This window comes from Pagrus pagrus (genome assembly GCF_965226575.1).
Source record: "Pagrus pagrus genome assembly, chromosome: 12".
In the NCBI taxonomy this organism is placed as follows: Eukaryota; Metazoa; Chordata; class Actinopteri; order Spariformes; family Sparidae; genus Pagrus; species Pagrus pagrus.
Window position 1 is genome coordinate 7,964,574 of NC_140196.1, and position 23,400 is coordinate 7,987,973.

At 43.1% G+C, this 23,400-nt stretch overlaps 1 protein-coding gene across 2 annotated transcripts; it reads left to right on the forward strand.

Annotated features, from left to right (window-relative positions):
* The first annotated feature begins 608 nt into the window (after positions 1–608).
* pax3a (paired box 3a) lies at positions 609–21,160 on the forward strand. Of its 2 annotated transcripts, none has more exons than XM_084368575.1 (9): positions 609–898; positions 1,363–1,598; positions 1,938–2,067; positions 2,310–2,453; positions 12,722–12,921; positions 13,486–13,651; positions 13,870–14,093; positions 18,776–19,039; positions 20,071–21,160. In XM_084368575.1, exons 1-9 carry the CDS (start codon positions 814–816, stop codon positions 20,086–20,088), a joined length of 1,467 nt encoding a protein of 488 aa, XP_084224701.1. In that variant the 5' UTR covers positions 609–813; the 3' UTR covers positions 20,089–21,160. The 2 variants fall into 2 exon arrangements, with proteins under 2 accessions (XP_084224701.1, XP_084224702.1); XM_084368576.1 differs by having other exon boundaries at positions 13,873–14,093.
* Positions 21,161–23,400: the final 2,240 nt, after the last annotated feature.

The window sequence follows — 23,400 nt, forward strand, 5'->3', positions numbered from 1 at the left end:
TGCTCTATATTGTTATTGTTTTTTCATAATAACTTTTAGTGGAGAAGATATTCAATATGCAGGACTGTGTGTGTGTGTGTGTGTGTGTGTGTGTGTGTGTTCCTGGGAAGACTCCTTATTTATTTAATTAACCATTTATTTAACATTCAGACAACTTAACTTAATTATTCACTGACACTATCAGCTCTAAATAATAAATAAGTGTCCGTAAGTTCAGTGTTTTCTAACATATGGTAGTAGTCTGTGATTTTTAGGCAGTTTAAACACTTTTCTCTTCACGTGCATCCTTTAGCTTCCTCACTGTAATGTCACTTATTAAAACAGGACACACATCGTCAGATACATCGTCTGTGTCATCTTTGTTATGAAAAGTTGTGCACTTGGTGCTAAAGTTTCATGCGCAGTAGCACAAGATTGTGACACGACGAGCTGACCTCGTGAGGTCAATCCAGACAGAAGGGAGCTCCCGCCGTCCAATCACAAGGCTCCCCCAGCCCCAGAACGTCCGGGTCTTTGGCCAATCAGGAGTGGCAGCGCGGAGTCAGAGGCGACAGCGAGCGCAGATAAAATGTTTGACTTCCATCCATCCTCTCAAACCATCCCCTCAATCCTCGCGGGAAGCGTCAGCAACCTGCACTTTGGTTTAAACTCGGATACCGACACTTCTCCCATCGAGGCGACCTGTTACTGAGAACAGGGAGGCTGTGTGGAGCGAAAAAACAGGCGAAATCTTACAACACAACAAAGGGATTAAAAGCGACGAGCAGAGAGGCAGCTCCGTCCACGACTGTTACCTGACGCACGGTCAGGATCATGACAGCGCTCGCAGGAGGCTTACCGAGAATGATGAGACCGACTCCTCACCAGAACTACCCGCGGGGAGGATACTCTCTGGAGGGTAAGACCGCCACCGGTTGCTGCTTCACAAGCTTGAATGTAGAAAAACTTTGAGAGAAGTTCAGGAAAAGTTGACAAGCTCGAGTTGTGGGAAGTTTTAAACCGTGTCCCTTTTACCAAACAGTATAAAAACTATCCAGGGTTAAGTCTGGATTTCTGGTGTTTTGATTTTTAATTTAATTTATTTATTTATTAGGCCCATTTTTGTTATTATCAGATATGTCGCTATGAAGAAAAATATTTGTCTTTTTCACGCCACTTGCAGTAAATTTCTTGGCTACGTCTTTTGCCACAATAGGATAGAAAATGAAAGTGTATTTGCACAACTTTGCAGAGCAGTCGAGTCTGATTTTCCATTTTTGATCTCAAGCAAAAACAGCCTTTTTAATAAATACAAGAAAAAGAAAAGACAACAACAAGCTTTCTGATTATTCAACTACTAAATCCCCGCGCGCCGCTGTCCAGTCTCCACTCCCTTAGGACAGGGTCGGGTCAACCAGCTCGGTGGCGTCTTCATAAACGGCAGACCTCTCCCCAACCACATCCGCCACAAGATCGTGGAGATGGCCCATCACGGTGTCCGGCCGTGCGTCATCTCCCGTCAGCTGCGGGTGTCCCACGGCTGCGTCTCCAAAATCCTGTGCCGGTACCAGGAGACCGGATCCATCAGGCCGGGGGCCATCGGAGGCAGCAAGCCGAAGGTAGGAGATGAAGTCTGGAGAAATGATGGGAAGGATTTATAAGAAACTGAGCTTCAGTTTTGAAAAGTTTAAAAGCCATTTTCTGTCTAAATATTCTGATTTTTGAAAAGGAAAAACAAGCCACGAAGTTTAATGTTGGATGTGTTTTATAACTTGATTAAATTGGATAAATCTTCTTTTGAATTTCTGTCTCACGTCTTCAGCCATTAATTCAACCTTTTAGTCTCGGCCTATAATAATAATAATAATAATAATAATAATAATAATAATAATAATAATAATAGTAATAATAAATAAAAACAGTGACTAACTTTTCTCCTGTTCTTCTTCCCATCGAAGCAAACCGCTTCTCCGGAGGTGGACAAGAAAATCGAAGAGTACAAGAGAGAAAACCCGGGCATGTTCAGCTGGGAGATCAGGGACAAATTACTGAAAGACGGGATCTGCGACAGGAACAACGTTCCCTCAGGTAGGCGACGGTTCCTGCACCTGAAGTGAATAAATAAAAGAAAATACTAGAAAGGATGTGAGAATAAATGTCATATATTTCATTAAAAAACCACAACTTTTATACCATTTTAATTAGACAAATTATAAGCTGAACTTTTTGCGTAAATGTTTCTATTCTAAGGACATATTTGTGTATTTTTCTGCGCAGCTTCTATTCGTCCTGACATATTAATCATGTGTTTTCCATCGCTTTCCTCTCAGTGAGCGCCATCAGTCGCATCATGCGCTCTAAGTTCGGCGGAGTTGGGGACGATGATGAGGATGACGACGAGGTGGTGAAAAGGGAGATGGAGGAAAACGAACCGCGGACAAAACACAGCATCGATGGCATCCTGGGAGACAGATGTAAGTGAAGCACTGGGATTGTTGCATCTTCGCTGTGTGCTCTGTCATAAATGAACGAGGATGTGCCGATGCGGTTGTTTTTTTAATGGTCGGCGTCGAGTTAGACAGAAAACTTTAAATAATAATAATAATTATGATGATAATAATAATAATAATAATAATAATAATAATAATAATAATACTTTCTATTCGTAAAGGAAAAATCATGCCAGCTGTTTTCCTGCAGAGGAAAGTTAAATGCGTAAAAGTTTCAGGTGCTTTTTACGCATGCGCTCACGCTTCTGAGATTTAACAAATATGCAGAGATTTTTTTTCTTTTTTTTTTCTAAAGTGGATAATCAAACATTTGTCTAACTTCCAAGCCTGAGAATTTCTTTCCTTTCTTTTTACGCACACAATCGGACACTTGAGGATGAACTTCAGGGGACAAAGCGGGGAGAGTCCATTGAGACTCACACCTCAGTTTGACGAGCACAAAAGCCAAAGTGCAGTGAGCGGCTCAGTGGTGTACAAAAAGACGCCAGCGCCTTTCAAAATGGGTAGAGAAAGGGGGGAAAAAAGTGCGCTGACAAAAGGCCGGGAGAAGACATTATGAACCCGCAATGAGCGATGAATTATTCAGGGACAGCAATAGGCCCAGTGCGACCTCGTTTATAGACTGCTCAAAAAAGTGCCAATCTGAGCTGTTTCCCGCACTGTTTACAGTTTGTCACACAGAGAAAACACATGCGGGAGAAGAAGCTCAGACTTTCGGGCAAACACCTGTTGATTTACGACCTGTTGGGGTCTGAGCAGCGCTGCCGCAAAAGGGAAGGCTGCTGCTGTAGACATGATGGCGTCTGGAGTTAATCATTGATGAGTGGACTTGTAGAAACAGTGGTGCTGTTTTGGAGATATTATTCAATTACGCGCAGATTTATCCGTTTTAATCATTGTTGTAGGTTTGTTTGTGTTTGGTTTTATTGTCCAATTTTAAGAGATTAACAAATCGACCTGCAGAAAAAATAAAATAAATATTAAGTTTACCCTCTTTAAGCATAAAATAAATCTGATAAAGGTTCATCAAAATTGGACGGTGCCGTTATTATTTTGCGCACGGAGCTTTTGTCACAGTCTTTGCGCACTGAGCGTGACGCCTTCAGCCAGTGAGCGCAGGGAAACCCTTCTCTTCTCCCCACTAGATTAAATCCAAACCTTTTATTTCTCCCCACTTTCATCTCGGACAGAGTCCGCCCCTTTCCTTTCCGCCTAGGGCGCACACATTCATGCAATATATGTGGGCACATCCCTCTCCCTCTTCCAGGCCAGACGCATCCCTCAAACTCATTTTTTTTTTTTTTTGCAATAAAATAAAAATAAAAGTAAAGATTTTAGAGAGGATAAAAAAATCAGGATGCTTTTTAAATTGATCAGATTTTTGTTTAAAAATCTAAACCTCGAGGAAATCGTGCACTAAAGAAAAATGTATTTTCTTCTTCTTAATCTGGCATGAATTTGTTGAAAGAAAACAAATAACATTAGCTTTTTTTTCACATCAAATAGGTGACATCCTCCATGCAAACAGCTCTGAGGTACTTTCCCCCCCATTGATATACAGAACAGCACTATTTCATTCTTGTGTCTCTTTGTGGAAGTGGTTGTTGTTTTTCTCTTTTATAGCTTCTTCATTAGAATGTGAAAAGGCCGGTTTGGGGACTGAGAGAGTGTCTTCTGGCCAAATATTGATTAAGTAGGTGTTTGCAGAGGCTATTGTTGTGCTGGAGAGAGGGCCTGTTGCTCTCTGCCCCTTTCTCCTCTACCACTATTGTTGGCTTTCCTTAAGTGCTAAGATCAAAGCTGACTCATTTAGATTTATTTGTCTGGGAAAAGGACTGCTAAGGTTTGTGGGATAAAGTATGCTGGGCAGCCCCGGGTCTGCATGGCATTAGCAAGTGGCTGGAGCTTTGTGGGAAAGGGATGTTTGCTGGAATGAATCTGATGCTAACTTGTTTATATCTCCTTTAACCGTTGAGTTATGGAGAATTTAAACAACATGCGTGCTTGGAAAATTTCTCCATTTATCACATTTGTCCACAAAGCGGGAGAACATCCAGCTCGGTGCATCTCTTGCTAACTCATTTTTCAGAAACGTAACGCTGCCAAGATTTTGTTTTTGCCATGAGCGGCGCTGAATTAATTGATAGCATCCCTTCCCTCTATTTATTACTGTTAGCACTTTAGCCTCATTTAACTAATTAAAGCAACCCAAGTCATGAAAGAGGAGTAGCCACTCTCGCAGGATCCATTTATGGCAGTGGGGGTGAAGCAGAAGAAAAAGAAAGCTCAGAAATACAAACAGTCAAAGGGATAACTTTTCTTTAAAGGGAATCCTGCAGGGCCAAATTGAATGAGCCCAGCTCTTTCAAATCTGCCATGGTGAACGCAGTCAACATGTAATAATTGGTTTCATTGAGGTGCATTCCAACAATCTGCTGCCATTCTCCTGCCTCCATTGTCCGGGGGCAGGCAAATAGCCAGAGGGACAGGAGGAATCAAGTGCTGACAAAACATGAAAGATTTAGCTGCTTTTGTCAAAGGAGCTGAGTAGGACTTTGTTTGTGTAAATAAACTGGGTTACCGGCTCCCCGTGACGCTGGCATGGATTTGGAGTGAGGGAAAATTTGGAGAGCGAGGAGAGCAGGAAGATCATATTTGTGTTTTGAGAGTTTACCACATGTTAAAAGCAGACGAAGACGACGGTAGCAAACCTCCATGCGCAGCCGCCACATCCGAGTCACCTAATCCAATTTTCAAAGTTCAAAACTTACACCCTCGCGAGACATTTAAGAACATAAACAGATACATTTCCTTTACAGGGACTGAGCACGCGGTGCAATAACCCACACGGATAGATGTTTGAATTTCTCCAACTCTTTGTTAGGGGTCCTCGCATTTCCACGGTGAATGAGTTTGAGATTGGAGGTTTAGAGCAGAGACAGGAGACAGAAGGCCTCAATGCAACCAGAGGAATGTCTGCTGGAGCCACATTTCCATTTTCCTCTCAGGGCTGGATAATGGAGAAATTTATATGTGGGCCTCACTCTGAGGTTTCCTGTGTTAATAGTGCTTATAATGCTGGTGTAGCCCTGTGGACTGCTGCGGAAAAACAAACCAGAGGTCAAAATATGTTTTTTGCCCCTGAGAGGATGAGATAGATAGATAGATAGATAGATAGATAGATAGATAGATAGATAGATAGATAGATAGATAGATAGAGTTGTGGGAAGTACTCAGATCATTTTGCTTAAGTAAAAGTAAAATCATATTCTAAATATTAATCAATTACAAGCAAAACTTCAATTAAGCAAAAATGAACAAAGTAACTAGTAACTATAAGTGTCACATAGTGTAAAATCACATACAATAGAAATACTCAATTAAAGTACAAGTATGTCAGAGTTGTATTTAATTACCAGTGATGGAATGTAACTAAGTACATTAACTAAAGTACTATACTAATTTTGAGGTACTTGTACTTTACTTGAGTATTTCACTTTTCTGCTACTTTATACTTCCACTCCACTACATTTTGGAGGCAAGTATTGTAAATATTGTACTGCACTACATTTATTTGATAACTTTAGTTACTAGTTACTCTGCAGATTACATGCTGCATCAGAGCCAGATTAATTTATTTAATTGACAATCAGATAAAAAAAACACTGAAAAATATAACCGATGGTTAGACAGTATAGACGGATAGACAGTATAAATACATATAAATATATGTATGATTTACTTTTACTTGTACTTCTGATACTTAAGTACATTTAATATAAAATACTTTAACTCAAAAACTTTTTGTATGGGTAACTTTAACTTTCATTCAATAATATTTCAACATGATATCTTTACTTTTACTCAAGTATGACTTTTGGGTACTTTATACAACACTGTTAAGTACAATACTTGAGTACATTTACTCAGTCAAATTCCACCACTAGATCGATTGCTTAAGTAAAAGTAGAAACAACACAGTCTAAAAATACTCCATTACAAGTCCTGAATTCAAAAGTTTAAGTAAAAGTATATGAGTATTATCAGCAAAAGTACTTAAAGTATCACAGATTAAAGTACCCATTATGCAGAATGACTGTTTTATCATAGAAAATTGTAAGAGTGAGTATTTCAATTTATTCTGTCAATTTTAGATACTTTATATACGACTGGGTAGATTAATAGTACAGTGCATCATACCTAAAAAGTAACTAGTAACTATAATTGTCAAATAAATGTAGTGGAGTAAAAAGCACAGCATTTTAAAATTAAATAAAATAAAAATACTCAAGTAAAGTACAGGTATGTCAGAATAGTATTGAAGGACAGTACTTGAGTAAATGTACTTTAAGTACAAATAGAAACACCATAATCTAAAAATACTCCATTACAAGTAAAGTCCTGATTTCAACAGTAATTTAAGTAAAACTACATAAGTATTAACAGTAAAATGTACTTACTCATTATGCAGTATGTCTCTTTTCAAGGTGTGTTATAGTAGAAATGTATTTAAAAAAGTATTTTAAAGTAGTTTGTTAATGTGGATGCAATTTTAGATACTTTTATTATAGTGGGTAAATTAGGAGTACAATACATCATATCTGAAAAGTGACTTGTAACTTTCAGTTCCAAAAAAGTACAACTTTTTACAATGACGTATGTCAGAATTGTATTTTAGTACAGTACTTGAGTAAATGTGTAAGTTCCTCCTCTAGATAGATTGTTTAAGTAAAAGTAGAAACACCATAGTCTAAAAATACTCCATTACAAGTATACGTCCTGAATTCAACTGATTAAAGTTAAATATTATCAGCAAAATTTGTAAGCATATTTCAAAGTAGTTTGTCAATGTGGATGCAGTTGTATATTAGTGGATAGATTACGTAAACAGTCAAACATCTAAAAAGTAACTAGTAACTTTAAGTGTCAAAAAATGTAGTGGATTAAAAAGAAGAATATTTCTTTAATATTATGTGAAAGTTAGTGAAGTAGAAGCACAACATAGCATAAAGTAGAAATATTCAATTAAAGTACAAGTATGTCAGGATTGTATTTAAGTACAGTACTTGAGTAAGTAGACAGACAGATAGATTACACACTCAAAACCTTTACGTTCTGTTGGCGTGATTCTCAAGTCTCCCTCTTTCTCAAAAAAAAAAAAAAAAAAAAGAAAGAAAAAATCCACACTGGCTGATCTGCAACTGAATACAGACTCTATGCTTCATTAAAGCCTCTTTCTCTGTTGGCACCCACATTGTGATCCTCCAATATTAATTCAAAGGACAATTAATGAATGCAGGCCAACTTTGAAGTAATGGGCCGGGGTCCTGCCCCGAGCCGGCCCCTCGGCGCTGATGTACTCTCCGCATTCTCCCCACTAACCCCAGAGACACTGTGAAGTGACTGAAAGAGAAGCAATGAGCAATGGAAGGTCAAGGAGAGGAGCCCCAGCTGAAAAAGAACTCTCTATTTCCTTGGAAGTATTAGCCAAGCAAAACTCTGTGATGGGGAGGATAAAGGAGCGCGAGGAGAAAAGGGTCGGGGGGCGAGGGGGCTCTGCAAAGAGGAGCACAATGGGATAGTTAATTGAGTAAAGCCAGACAGCGTTGTCAATCACTTAACTTTGTTTAGCCTCAGTTTTTGTGGAGCTGTTTCGTCCAGCACATTGCACATTACGGACACGCCAGCGCAACTCCGCTGCTGTTTTGATTAATGCCTTTTTTCCCCTGTCCGAACAAAGAAATCCACCTAAAAACAGATCAGAAATTTAGGATATAAGATTTTAAGAAGAGTACGTTCCACGTTACAGCGTTTATTTGTCCAAACACGGGCGGTTAAAACGACAATAGACTCTGAAAGCCTGCTCGTAAAACCGAGAGAAATTCCCCATAAATGAGTGTTTTACACGTGGAATGCGGTGATGGCTTCTCTCTCTGTCGAGTGAAGTTTTGTTGCGGGGTCGGCGGTGAGGCCGTCTCTCGCTGCAGCGCTGCGCGGTAGCTGTGAAAAGGTCAGGGGCTAACCTAGGGTCACTTGACTGTTAAAACTATCAGGCCCCAGGAAAGGGAGGTTACGATAATGTTTGGGGAAGAGATGACAACTGACGGACTCCCCTAATATCAGATCGGTGAATCGGCGTCGAGTAAAATGCTGGTTGTTCTGAGCGAGCTGGTTAGTCTCCGTTTGACTGGAACGTGCGGCAGACTGGCCTGTTGCTTTGTCCCCGCGTGGTTTCTGCACTGTTGCTTTGTCCCTGCCCCGGGGGTGGAAATGCCACCGTGAAACTGTCACCTAACTGCACCACGGTGGAACTAAATAATAACCACCGCACACTGGGCACACATAATGGCCACTAAGGGCCATTTGTGGCTTTTTGTCGCTGCCCCAATATTAGACAGAGATACATCTTTCAAAGTCATATCGCCGGCTATTTCTTTGTCCGTTAAGTGCCAGCCTCCTGCTCTTATTCGCTTTTCCGTCCATCACATCATCATCTCCCTCTCTCTTTCTTTCTATCTGCCCCCCCCCCCCCACCTCGCCTCTGTTTTCCCAGGCAGCTGCGGGTTCCTGGGGGCTCTTTAGCAAGTCAAGTGAGCAGCCCACTCGCCTCCATTTTTTTCCCCTAACTGTTAACCCCAGCTGAGCCCATAAGCTGTCAGTTAACTATTCTTCTCCCTCCAGTGCATCTGCTCGCTCTGGCTCTATATGTGGCGTGCCACTATTTTATTCAGTGGCCCACTCGCACTGTGCTCCGTGGCCTGAAAGGGCCAGATCTACTTCCCTGGGCAAATAACTAGTTCATTTGTCTCTTCTGCCCTTTGTTTTGTGTTGCGAACACATGTCACCAGCTCAATTACCTTCTCTATTAACGGCCCCTGGAGGAAGGGCTAGCCAGCCCCTAGCAAGGCAGGACTATAAACTGCCCCATATGCTCCGCTTCTCTTTCTCTTTCTCACTGAGGCTCTTCATCTCTTCCCCCGTCCCCTCAGTTCCACTTTCCGCGTTTTTCCCCCTTTTACCCTTCTTTACTCTAATATCTGATTTCATTACCTCTCACTCTTTCTGACGCTCCTTCCACCTCGTTCATTTTTCGCAATTTCAAGCTACGTGCGTGAATTTGTGCGCACGTACGTGGGTGTGTGCGTCTGAGCATGTCTCTTTATATTAACATCTCTGAAGCGGATGGGAGGGGGATGAATGCTTGGCAAGGCGAGGCCCGGCCGACGTAGACTATGCGGTAAACAAGAGCAGTCTTTATTCCCACAGTTGGAGTCCTCTCTTGTTTTTTTTTGTTTTTTTTGTTCGGGCCTGTTTGAGGCCGTACTGCTGCAGGTGAAGCTAATGGGACTGGACGTTCCTGAAGTTCACATCTGTGACCCTCTGGAGTTTATCTTCTCTGCCTGTCAGTCTCGTCTCTTGATCGATAAATGGTTCTGTTTACCTCGAGCGGTCTGTGCGCAGCGCCGTCCTTTTTTTCCTGCTGATGTTTGAGTGTGTGTGCAAAAAGAAAAAACACCTGTAAATGCACTTATTCAATTTTACTCCGCTCAGAAAAAGGAACCTGTTGAATTCACTTGTTGAATCAAACCCTCCTAACTTACATAAATGCTCCACTTTTCTATCCAAACCAACTTTGTTTTTGGTTTATTGACCGACATCTTACTTTGTTTTGAAAGGTCTATTTTATGAATGATTCTGCAGCAGCCCCCAATTTCCACTTGAGGGATAATAATCTATCTTTTTATTAAGACTCTTGTCGGAGCCGCGGCCAAACTGTGAGCGGCTATGGAGTATTTTCAGCTCCCTGGTGCTTTAGCTGCAGCGTAAAATTTGATTTGGGTGTTTAAGTAAGGAGGTCGAGGCCTCCCTTTTGTGTGTTTAGTATCCTCCTCTGCCGTTTGTTGCGGGGAATGTGTGGGAACAACCCTCTCGCCGTCAGCGTGCCTTAAAATCGATCCACGGCGGCGTTAAGAGCCGCATTTGAAGATGTCAAAGATGTGGCTGCAGTGGCGGGTGAAAGAGAGGAGTGAAGTGAATGGATGAGACGGAAGGGACAGGTCCAACTTTTTAAGAATGAGCAGCACCCCCGTTTCTCCTCGGCTTCCCCCAGCATCCTCTTCAGGTGCCTTCAGCCTCCCATCTCCTCTCCATGTCAACCTCTTCAACTGCCCCATCCCCCCGGCTCTGTGCCCCTCAGGCCGTGGAGGGAGGGGATGAAGGGGTGCTCCCCTGCTGTGCCCCTCCACAGCCCCCAGTGGCCCTTCTCTGGACCCCTTTGTGCCCCCGCCTCCCTTCTCCCTCCCACCCTTCATTCCCCCACTCAGCCCCTGGCCCTACAGCCCCCATCTCACCCTACAACACTCCCCCCACTCCCCTGCTGGGCAGGTGACAGGCCCCTGAATGCGGGCCCGGGCGTCCCTGATGGCTCCTACAGATGGAGCGTGGTAATCGGCCCAATAGAGCCCTGCCACAGGCTTTTCCCTGCTAAGATACAAAGGCTTGGCCACATCACTTCCAAAAAAAAAAAAAAGACAGAGAGTGAGGAGAGAGGAAGAGAGCAAAAGAGAAAGTGCAAGCCAGAGGATGACAAAAGCAACACTGTCATTTGCCATTAAGGGAGCGTCTGTGACGGAGTGTTTTCTCTGTAGTTACTAATAATAAAAACAGGGAGGGGAAAAAAAAGAGAGGGAAAGACAGAAATAAAGGGGGCGAAGGAGGAGAGATCCACCCCCACCCTGCAGTTAACATGAGTTACAGTGCCGATGGGGAGCTTTCTCCTCTCGGAGGAGTTTTATGAGCTCCCCTTCCCTCCCCTCAAGAGTCTTTTCGTTTCTGCGCCGTCATTGCTCCTCTGTCTTCTTCTTTCTTTCTCTGTTTACTCCGTCTTTAAAATGGTAATGACGTTGCATGTTACCTAGCTTGTAGTCCTCTCCTTTGCTAGTTCCCTAATCCCAACAATATTGATGTTTAGAGGAAAGGTATCACGTTTTATTCTCACGCTGTGTGGCCTTCTCCCTACGCCTGTTGTGTTATAAAAAAAAATTTGCTCCGACTGCTCTCAGGCCACATCCTTGCCTAAACAAACCGCATCCAAAACTCATAGTGCACGTTCCAGGAGTGTTTGAGCATCCAGCCAATCCTCCGTGAGCCTCTATGCCAGCGTGGCGCCCTCGGTTCAGATGTAATAAAGAGCTCTTCTCAGCGGCATCAGAATCTTGTGTGTGCCGGCGGTCCCGGAGCACAGCAGCATTCCCAGGGAGCAAATCCGTGTGTAATGCCTGGTCAGACGCACACTGGCAACCGGCACAAACATTTCCTGCTTGGCTCAGGAGGCTCCAGAGTTAAGGGGAGATTCCTGCTAACCCCCCTCCTCCATGTCTGACTTGGCACTTTTTAATTAAAGCTTTAAATCTGGAGGGCAGAGGGAGTATGAGCAGTCCGGGGAGACAGACGCTGAGGCCTTTTCTGTCGCTTACACCTGCTTATTTATTCTCTCTAAGTTTAGGTGTTTGTGGAAAAGGTGCAGTGAACCTTCCTCATGAGGTTTAAGAGGTCTCCCTCGGGTGGATTTGGGAGTGGATTCCAACTCTTTCTGTCTTGTGTCCATCTGTGTTTGACACATTGTCATGGACCGCGTTCATTGAGCGGCCGAGACGCAGCAGATGCATGCTTGCGCGTACGACTGAGATGGGGGACTGCGGACATGTAATGGCGCACAAAGGCAGGCTGTCACGCTAGTTTGTGGCGCCTAATCATTATTTAATAGATGGGCAACCTCCCCCCCGAAATGCAGCAATGGCCCTCTGTCTCCAGTCTCAAGCCTTCATTGATTCCCTTCTTCTGCTGAATTAGATCCCAATAGCTGTCTCCCACTCACCCAGTCGCTCTCTCCTGCCCTCAACTGAACAAACAGATTAAAGAAGCACCTGCGAAAAGGCTGCCTGCTCTTCACTATGGGACCCTATCGACGTAGCGCACAGCATGGCTAAGACTGGGAGAGACACAGTGTCCCAGGGAATAGATGCCCCAGAGGGATCTAGTCCTCTTTAATCCGTGTTCAAGCAGCTTCTGGCTTTTGATCCCCTCAGGAACCACTGAGGAGTTTAAGGCAGCAGGAGGACACAATCTAAAGTTGCTCTGTACCATGTGTTGCACTCAGCATAATCTGTCCATTGTGCCCCCAGCTTTAGTATTTACCCCAAAGTTTTCCTATTTTGTTTGTGCCATTCCAGCCAGCCACTCGGACGAGGCCTCCGACGTGGACTCCGAGCCGGGCCTGCCCCTGAAGAGGAAGCAGCGCCGCAGTCGGACCACCTTCACGGCGGAGCAGCTGGAGGAGCTGGAGAGGGCCTTCGAACGCACGCACTACCCCGACATCTACACGCGGGAGGAGCTGGCTCAGAGGGCCAAACTGACGGAGGCTCGAGTTCAGGTTAGACACACGCCGCGCCGTCACACTCTTGTGTGGATGTGTCAGCCTGTCATGGATATGTGTCATGTGGGGGCGTTAAATTGCCTTGGGATGTTGCCACACATTCCTTACAGCTATTAGACATTAGACATGTGTCCCTCCTCATGTCTCAACACCACCCCCCTCCACCAAATGTACAGAGATACACTGTGCCCACTGTGTATGAAGACAGATTGTCATTTTTTGTCTGACTCTCTGTGTAAAGATCCCAAAAATAGATGCCTGATTTAGACAGTGTGCTAATATAGGCTTTACCAGCTGTGAGAGCCCTCTGGCGTTTGACTCTGAACTCGGTGACATGCAGTAGCACACAAAGATGTAATGTCTGTGGTTTCACTGCACGCGCCAGATGTTAAGATCTCTATCAGTTCAGCTCCTTGTAATGGGAGGCCTCGCACACACGCACATAAATTCACAAGCACACACCCTCTCACAAATACAGATGACCATGAACTGAATGTGCGCCACAGCTGAGCTTATTCCATTTGGTAAGCAGATAAATAAACACTCTTTCTCTGCTTTCAGGTGTGGTTCAGCAACAGAAGGGCCCGGTGGAGGAAGCAAGCAGGAGCCAGTCAACTGATGGCGTTTAACCACCTCATCCCCGGTGGTTTCCCTCCGTCAGCGATGTCAGGCCTGCAGCCCTATCAGCTGTCCGACAGCCCCTACACCCCAACTTCTATAGCTCAAGGTGGGTTCAGCCACACATTCATGCTTCAGGATGTTCACAATCACTCCAGTTAAACAATTAATCCTTTGGCAACAGTAAATAAATATATATAAAGCATATAGATATAAAAAGTATGCTATAGTATACTAACACTAAAGGCTAAAAACAAAAAGAAAATTAAGCGTATTTTGTCAATCTCATGACAACAGTGGATTTTAAGCAGCACGTTTTATTCCCAGCAGCGTCCGAGCAGCCCGGTACAGTCCACAGACCGCAGCCCCTGCCCCCCACCTCCGTGCACCAGAGTGGGCTCAGCTCGTCAGCGGCCTCTCAGGACGGAAGCTCCGCGTACTGCCTGTCTTCTGGACGTCATGGCTTCTCAGGATATTCAGACAGCTTCGTGGCCCCGACGGGCCACAGCAACGCCGTCAACCCCGCCATCAGCAACGGCCTCTCACCACAGGTTCGTCTCCACATCCAGTGTTAAAACACAACGCACGAAACCTACGAATATCTGCGAACCCCACACATATGCTGTCATACTAGGAAACAGGACACCAAACGCACCATATGGAAGGATAATGACAAACACAGACACACACACACACACACACACACTTCGACCTCCGAGGTGTCATTGAGGTGACATTGATGAAAACCTTGTTAGGCTCGAAAACACGGTAGCTTTTCATTTCTGTTTATTTCGACGGGTCGTTTGATGAATTTAAAATGTGGCAAACGTCAGTCTTCGGGGAGGGAAGAAGGACCAGACATGAGGACGGATGTATGGATGTCGGATGATGACACAAATCAAAACTGAAAAGACAATTATGGTCGATTACACAGTCATCAGTGTCCATCAGTGGCTCCCTACCGGCCCAGAAGATGGACTAACAGGCGGAAAACGAGCTTTTAACCGCCACAAAGGGTGGCCGGCCCACATGCAATGCATGCTGGGTACTAATTCCCATGAGAGAGAATCTCAGACTCCTGTCAGGCACTGATAAAAAACTGCCTCAGGCGGGTTTGTTACTGTGTGAACGCCTGAGGATGTATGTATATTGAAAAAGAGAAGATCTTTGTTGTGGCTGCCAGGGTGCATGGTCAGGAAGTGGTAGGTGGCACCATTGTGGCTGAAGGTATAATTGACTGCTTTGATATATGACAGGAATCTGAATCCTCAAGAATCAGCCACATTTACTTTCAAAACATTGTTCTTTGGGTGTTTTTATTTTCTATCTGGACAGATAACATTGTAGAGAGAAAGACATCAGTGGGCCACAGTTTGAAACTTCTTTCATTCGAACTTTAAAAACTTTGTCTGCCGTGCAAACCTGCCCTCGTGTAACCGAGCGCACGGCTGCGGCGCGAGTTCACACACCCACAGGGTCACCGAGTGACTTAAACTCCAATAAAGAGGCCAAAGGTGGTGTGGCCTCGTGGATGGTTTGGGCATTAACCTTAGCGGGGCAGCTCGGTACAGAACGGACACCTCATCTCGTGCCTGGAATGTTTTCTCAGTCTGGAATTGCAATCACGGAACGTTCCAGTGTCTTAATTGATTGGAATGAAGTAATCTATCCCCTTGTAACATAGTGTGTAATTTATGCAAATGACTCACTTTGTTGCCTAATTTGTTTTAATTCATGTAGTCATTGCAGCTGTTTGAATGTATATTGCGATACAGTTTTCTCCATTTCGGATGAGGATAGAATTAATTCCCTGGTTTTAACTTAATAAGAGGGAGGAAATGAGAATTGATTAAATTCTGTGACATTGATAGTTAATACATGAAGACCTCTCTGCACTTAGAAAACTTTACCGCTTCAATTTTCTCGGATAGCTACGCAGCTTGGTCCGTTTTATATTAAATCCTCCCTGGAATTGCCTGGTTATCTGAACTCTGAATCTGTCTATAAAAGTTACTCTACACTATCTACTTTTCTGTATCCAGCAGAGGATTCAGAGGTTCAGTCCACTCCAGATATGGTCACATTAGAGCGCCGCAGAGTTTTGATATGGATAAGGTTTACTTTAGATAGGTGATATTGTTGTCTGAGCAGTTAGCTCTGTATTCGGAGCTTCAGTCGGCCCAGTGGTTTCCCCGTGGTGCGGGATCTGTGGCGTCTCACTGCTGATCTGGTGCATACCAAAGGAACCCTTTCTCACCATGGAAGCGAGCGGCCGGGATTTGCACCCCCCTGAGACCTAATCCCCGGAACAACCTCAAAACAGACACCATCAGGGGAACTGGCTGCCGTTTTCAGTTGCAGACGGCGAGTGCATGGACGCATGAGCGCGTAGATAGACACAGAGCGTCTGGCAGAAACAAATACGTACCATACACTGCTGTTATGAATAAACACCACTGGATAACCAGGACAAACTGTTTCCATGAAGCCATGAGAAAACTTTATATATTTAAGTTTTTATACTTAGCAATCATTTAATGAATGAAATCTTTTAATAAACAATACACATTACATTACAGTATGTGTAATAGTCTGGTAATAATTGAGAAATAAACCAAGTATTAAGTAATTACCAGGTAATAACTTAGTAATAACAATGGGTTAATCTCAGTAATGTTAGACATAATTTAAACAGGGTAATAAGTGAACAAAAACAAAAGGTAATAATGGTTGTAAACATAGAAATAATTAAAAACATAGAAAGAAAGTGAGGAAAGGAATTCCTTTGACGTTTGAAATGTAAAACATGTACACGGCATAAACAGTATCAGTGTTTTTGTTTATAAACAGGTAATTTAGCCTTCTGCAGCCGTGATGCATGGCTATCACTGGAAATAAGTGCCGTCCTTAAGTACAATTTGAAGGTAGTCAAGTTTAAATTCAGTTCAATTAAATTTCAGTTTTCTCCTACTAGAGCTGAAGAATTTTAAATTAATAATTTTATTGGAAATCGGAATTACAGAAACGCTGACTATACATACATACATGTACACACATGTAAATATATGTATAATTTACTTTTACTTGTGCTTTTAATACTTGAGTACATTTAATAGCAGACACGTTAAGACTTTTACTCATGTACTATTTGTATTTTTGACTTATTTTAACACAACAACAACATCTTTACTCTTGCTCAAGTATGGTAATAAGTCACAGCTCGCCTATAATATAGTTAAAAAATATATTACGTCGATTTTATTAGGGTTATTGCCCCTTTCATGACCATGTTTAATCTAAATATTGCATTTTATTGTTAACAGGCGTTACCAAAATATCATTACCAATATAATTCTATCTTTAAACATATTTTCCCACTATTACCCTTTGTTTGTGGCCTGGCCATTTTACCCTGTTGTATACATTTCAGTGCAACATTACACCAAAATACCCATTGTTAATACCAAGCTAGTACCTTGTTAATAATTTGGTAATTACATGGTATTACTAAATAATTACCTCCTTATTACCAAACTACTACCATGTTATTACTGAGCTGTAATGTAAAGTGCTTCCACAACTTCTTCTGACACTTCAAGGAAAGGAAACACTTAAAGCAGCATGAAGCTTCGTGGACTGTGTATTTTCATGGCATCCTAAACATATAAATACTCAAACTTTAATGGACTCAGTGTGCAGTGGATGTTTGCATTTGACAGCATATCACGCATCCTTAGCAGCGAGAGAAATAATGCTTTAGTGGTAGGCCGCATTGATGTGTTTGTCAGATGTGTGAGGTCAGATCACTTTGACAGACCAGCTGTAAATTACATACATTACAGGAGTGTGTGTATATGCGCATATGTGTGTGTGTGCCAGCTGGCTGTCAGTCGCATCTCTCTGGGATGTTTTAAGTGTGTGTTTGGTTCCGTGTTCTGCTTCAGCTCTATTTTCTCCTACATGGTCTGTAACTCTTGTTCGTTCTTCAACTTCACTCTTTTTGTCAGACGTTTTCATGACTTTGCTTCTCACGCAAACCTTTAGCGTGCAGCTGTTCACGATGTATCACTGATACCCCTACAACCCTGACATCAGAGCAAAAAATGCTTATATTACAACTGGCCGTGCACACACACACACACACACACACACACCTACAGTTAAACACACAACCCCACACGTAGGAGAGGTAGCGCTTACACACACACATACACAAACACAACCCTCTCCTCGTTCCCACGTACCCTTTGGCCTCTTCACCCCGGCCCCACAAGGACACGGTGATTTTAGGGCATCAAGAGAAAGTGAGAGAGGGGAAGAGACAGTAAGAGAAGGCACATAATCTGTGTGAATCCAAGCCAAAACACATCACATTCTCAAAAATATGGAGTTTGAATAGTGCTCTCACATTGCCAATGTCATGATGAGCACAACTAAAAGTGGAAAAAATATAAAAATATCCTCTCCATGCATAAATTTGACAGGATAACTCGAACAAATAACAATGGCTGGCTAAATTGTTGACCTTTTTAGCCACCGTCAGCCCCTCAATCAGTCAAGCAAGGGAAAGGGAAACCACATGTGCGAGGGAAGCCAGTAATAATGTTTTTCTGACATGAACAAGGAGAGAGAGACGTACACTTGAGCCCACCTGAGTAGCGCGGAAAAGTTAATCGAGTGGTGTAAAAAGAAATCTATTTTGAGTGGATGAATTGGCTGTGTTTTTTTCTTTATAGGGAAGTTAAAGTAAAGTGTGACCAATTTACTTTGAGATATATTTTATTCTGATTTTTTATGGTATGACTCGAAAAGAAAGACGAGGAAGGACAGCTCTCCGATCTGACTTCTTAACATTTCCACATGGACATTTTGGCCAAGACTCCCCTCTTCAGATGCTTTCTGTTTTACAGATTTGCCAGAGTACACGCTGAAGAAGTGCGTCTTGCCCCAAACTTCCTTGTGGTCAGGAATGAGATTACCTCAGAATTACCAAGTAAAGTAGAACATCACATTTAAATTGCAGGAGCTAAATTGTTTTAACAACTTTAAATTATTAGTCTCCTTCACTTGGTCATTTTGGTTTCCTCAATTCCTCAGTGAGGTCCTCGTGGTTCTTGACTCGAGTGCGTTGTGTCTCGTTCCAACAACAACAAAAAAATCTTTATATTTGTGTCTTTCCTTCTTTATCCTCTTCTCTTCTAATAACCCAGTTTCCCTCCATGTCCCCCCTCAGGTGATGGGCCTATTGAACCCAGGTGGAGTGCCACATCAGTCCCAGAGTGACTTTGCCCTCTCCCCGCTGACCGGAGGCCTGGAGCCAAACGGTGGCATGGCTGCCAGCTGTCACGGCTCCCAGCGCCTGGAGGCTCTCCCGGGCCTGACCAGTATGCCCACCCTGCCTAGCACCCAGTCTTACTGCCCACCGTCCTACACCTCCCCGGCCTACGCCATGGACCACCATCCATCCTACCAGTACGGACAGTACAGTCAGAGCAAGGTGAGCTTGAAATACACTGTTTACTTAACTGGTGTTTAAAGACTTTACTGAATTTAAATGATCTTTAATTGATTAGAGGTTATGTTCCTTCTCTGACCCCTGACTCAGTTTATATTTTCAAACCCACGTTAATTGCGCAGGCTCCTCTGATGAGCGAGCTTCTCAAATCACCCCGTGCTCTGCTGAAATTACATGTATGTTAGTTAGAGCGCACTCGTGGCCAGGTTACCTCAGTTTACATTACCATCATCCGGCTGGCCACGTGGCCGCGCCTTATCCCATCATGCACATTTTTGCACTCGCTGTCCTTTCGTGACCTCGTGTGATGAGCCGTGCCCATCAAACCCTCAGCGCGGCTCACCTAGCCATGTAATGACCCCTGTGTAACAGAGATAGCTGCCCAAATGAAAGGAGCCACTTCCCAAAGCGTGTTTGACAGGAGGGAGGGGTCGCGGCGGTGTGTGTAGCTGGGGCTGATCTGAGGTACACTACCACATGTTGACTGGCCCATCAGTGGCAACATCTTGATGTCATTAATTTAGCCAGTGCTGAGAGAGCCCGCTTGTAGCTATCGGGGGTTTGTGTGTGTCTGTGAGCACAGGCACGTATGTGTGTGTGTGTGTGTGTGTGTGTGTATAAAAGGGGCTGTTTAACAGGGGGCGATTATGGCCCTTGGCAGGCCCGGATTAGAACCAGGTGTCCCACTGGAGGTCAGATTTAAAGTTGTTATTGATCAGTGGAGCAGAGCCAGAAATCCAGGCTCAGGCTCGGTCTCGGGCTAGTTTTACCGACCACATTAGGTTCAAAGAATGTCTGAGAAGATTCCCAAAGCTCTTCACCTGTTTTTTGAGTTTTATTATTTAACCTAGGACCCCAGTTTTCAGTCTCACCTGCTCTCATCTGCTCTTAAACACCTCTTTCACCTCTCATTTAACTTCCCATGTCACACTTTTGTTGACCATCAGGGGATTTAAAGCTGAAGAATCTCTCTAACCCTCCTCCTTTCTTTTTTTTCTTCTTGTTCTCCTCAGGTGCCTTTCATTATATGAAGCCCCCAACACGGCCGGAACAGGAGGCTTCCCAGCCGGTCTGACATTCATCGCCAGAGACAAACACCCCCGGCCCCAAGGACAGCGACAGAGAGGTTGAAGGGGTAGAAGTTTTTTCTCCTTCAGCAAGGGGGAACCAGTTGAGATGGAGGTGTAGTGACGGCGATGGAGGGGGTTGACCGGAATAATTAGGACCAAAGGCGCAGCCTCTCCTGTTACCTGGCAGTCGCTTTGCTTGTGCGTCACGTCATGCTCCAAGGACCAAGACCTGGTTCGTCGTCCACGCTCAAAGGGGAAAAGGAGCGGGGTGGGGAAAGGGCAGTAAATACATTCAAGATTGTGTATTTGATTTTTGTAATAAGCGGCAGAGATGCAAGTTGAGGCGGACTCGGCGAGCCCCCCCTCCTGTGCTTCTCTTCATCACGGTGTCTTAGGAAAATAATATTTACTGTACATTGATGTGATTCTTGTGTAAAGACATTGGAGATGAAAATGCGACTACACCGGGAGAACCAGCAGAAAGGCGACGTGGAGTCATAGTGAAACCACTGCAACCCAAAGAAAGTGCAATACATTCATACCTCATGTGATGTAAATTAACACGGATCGAATGCCCCCTGATTATACCCTCTCTCTTTCTAATGTCATTAATACTGGGTTGTGTGCATTGATCAATCAGGGGAAATCATCGAGCGATGACAACTAGCAAGCGTAGTCATGATGTCATGAAGCCAAAAAATTCTCTGCCAGTGAATACATTATTCAGTTGGACAGTTAATTTTAAATTGTTTTTTTTTTTTGTTTTTTTTGCATGTGTTAAATTAGTTCTCACCACAAACATGCAAACATTAGTTCCATTTCTTATTTATTTAGTGTTGTTAAAGCGTTCTGTCACCTCTGTGCGTCTTGTATTAAGCTCGACCGAGTGCTTAAGTCTTACACAATGTTCATTATACATGTTTTACCTTTTTGTATAATTTTCATTTACATTGGCGTAAAAATGATTTTGTTGTAAGAAGTTTTGTGTACAATACAGCACTATTTACTATTTATAATAAACTGTATAAAAATGTAGAAAGTTTGGACTGAGTGGGTGTCATGTTATGTTATGGGGTAGCTGCCATTGAGACCTCATGACTTCATGTTTCTTCAAATGTGTTTTTGACCATGGTGTAGAGAGTACTGAAACTAACTGAAATATTACTCACTTACAAGTAAAAGTACTGGTATTAAATACTACTTAATTAAAAAGACAAAGTATTCTTCTCAAACCCAGCTCAGAGTATTAGTTCACTGTTAACCATTTACATTAATGCATTATCGATAGCAGGCATTCAATCAAAGAGGTTCCTGGTTTTCTAAATCTTCAGTTAAATTACTCCTGCTCTGTTCTGCTCAGTGTTCACGGTCGCCGCTCTGAACCTGCTTCAGAGTTTTGTGTTTGTTGTCTGTATGTCAGGTTCTTCACCAGCTTCTTTGTGACCCAACAGCGTAACTGGCCACAAAATGCAGATGAGAGGTTTAGATATTAATACAAATTTTGCTCAGTGGCCTATTATGATTTCAAAAGTAACTAAGTGGATTACGTGGTGTATAAAAGTAAAAGTAATTTACTGTAATTACTGTAATTTGAGTAGTTTTAACTAGTCACTTTCATCCCTGGTTCCTGAGGTGTTCACACTCTATAATTAAAAGCTCACAGTCATTTTTGTAGCAAATGTACTAAAATCACAATCAGTAGAGTGCAAACCTCCCTCAAGGCCCAACAATCCCCTTTAATTAAATTAAGCCTAATCCAATTTCCAATAAAACATATTTAAATCTGATAGGTCTGGATTCTTATTTTGAGCCGCATCAAGTGCACTCACTAATAGATACCACCAAATGCGCTTAATTTTTTTTTTTTTTATCAAGATCCATGCATTAATCCATGAGAAATAAACAAAAATGTTGAAAGTGGGAAAGAATTCCTGGATCTTTCCGTTTATCTGGATCCACACTAAAAGTTCATGGGGTCTATCCTGGACGTAGACCCATCCTCCATCCAAGTTTTGTGGAAATCCATTTCGGTAGTTTTTGTGTAATCCTGCTGACAAACCAACCACAACACATGAACACAGACAAAAACACAGGCATTTTTTGGCAGTGGAGAAAAAGGATTTTAAACACTATTTAGACTGTCATGTAAGGAAATTACATTTAGTTAAAGTATAACTGATAATTTAATTGACTTAACTCAATAATTGATTTTTGTTCAAACTTCTATGAGAGTAGTGAGGGGTGCCCTGGTGTACTCAAGGCCTCAGTATCGCTAAAATTCTGTCTACGGCCCTGTTATTTACAGAATCTTCCTTCCTCCCTCCCTCCCTTCTTTGTTCCTCCCTCCCTCCTTTCCATTTTAAACACGCCAGCTGTTTCCCCCCTTCTATCTGAATCCAGATGAGCAGGACGGTGACGGTACCTTCCCTCCGTGAGCAGCATCCCCCGTGCACACTCCTGCAGCCCTAAATTATAAGTATATCCCCTTTAATAAACACTCCTTTTGGACAAATTCCTGCTCCCTAGGGGCTCCTTCACACCCCTTAATGACTAAAGCAGAGCTGCTATAAATTATAGGAGCACAGCGGCCCACAGTCACACCAGGACATCAGTCACCGACATGGCTGCACAGGGTTCAGAGGGGTTTTGGCTCTTGCTGCCAAACTAGAAATGAAAACACTGTTCACCCAGTTGGCAGACTCCTCAAAAGGTTACAGATATCACTGCCGCGTTTTTATCACTCCCTTTTTTTTCTTTTCTTCTGGAGGTTTTAGGGATGCAGCTGCCCATGTCACTCATGGTATGTGAATAAAGTGAATGTTTATGTCTCAGAAACATTTTGGAAATTTTTTTCCGGGCTTGTTTTTGCGTGTCGGCATGTTTGTTTGTGAGATTTTTGCTCGTCGTCTCAGAAGCCAACACATAAGATCAAGGCGAGATCACATTTCACTATTTTCTTTACTCTGAAAACTTTTTTCTTCTTTCTTTCTACAAGTGCTCAACTTGTAAGACACAATGATTGAAAAAGCCAAAGGGGCTGCTTTGGAGCGGAGTGTCAGTCAAGCAGCAACACACTGGAGACAACTTAACCTCTGACCCCAACACTCTTTGAAATGAGTAGACTACTTGACCGGAGCTGACAACAATCCAAGCGTCTCTGCAGTTTCCAAGCCCCCAAATTGAAAGTGAGGGGAAGGGGCACAAAGAGAGGGGAAAAAAAAAGTTTTAGATAGGAAGAAGAGTTAAAAGGAAGCTTTAGAAAACAAGATGAGC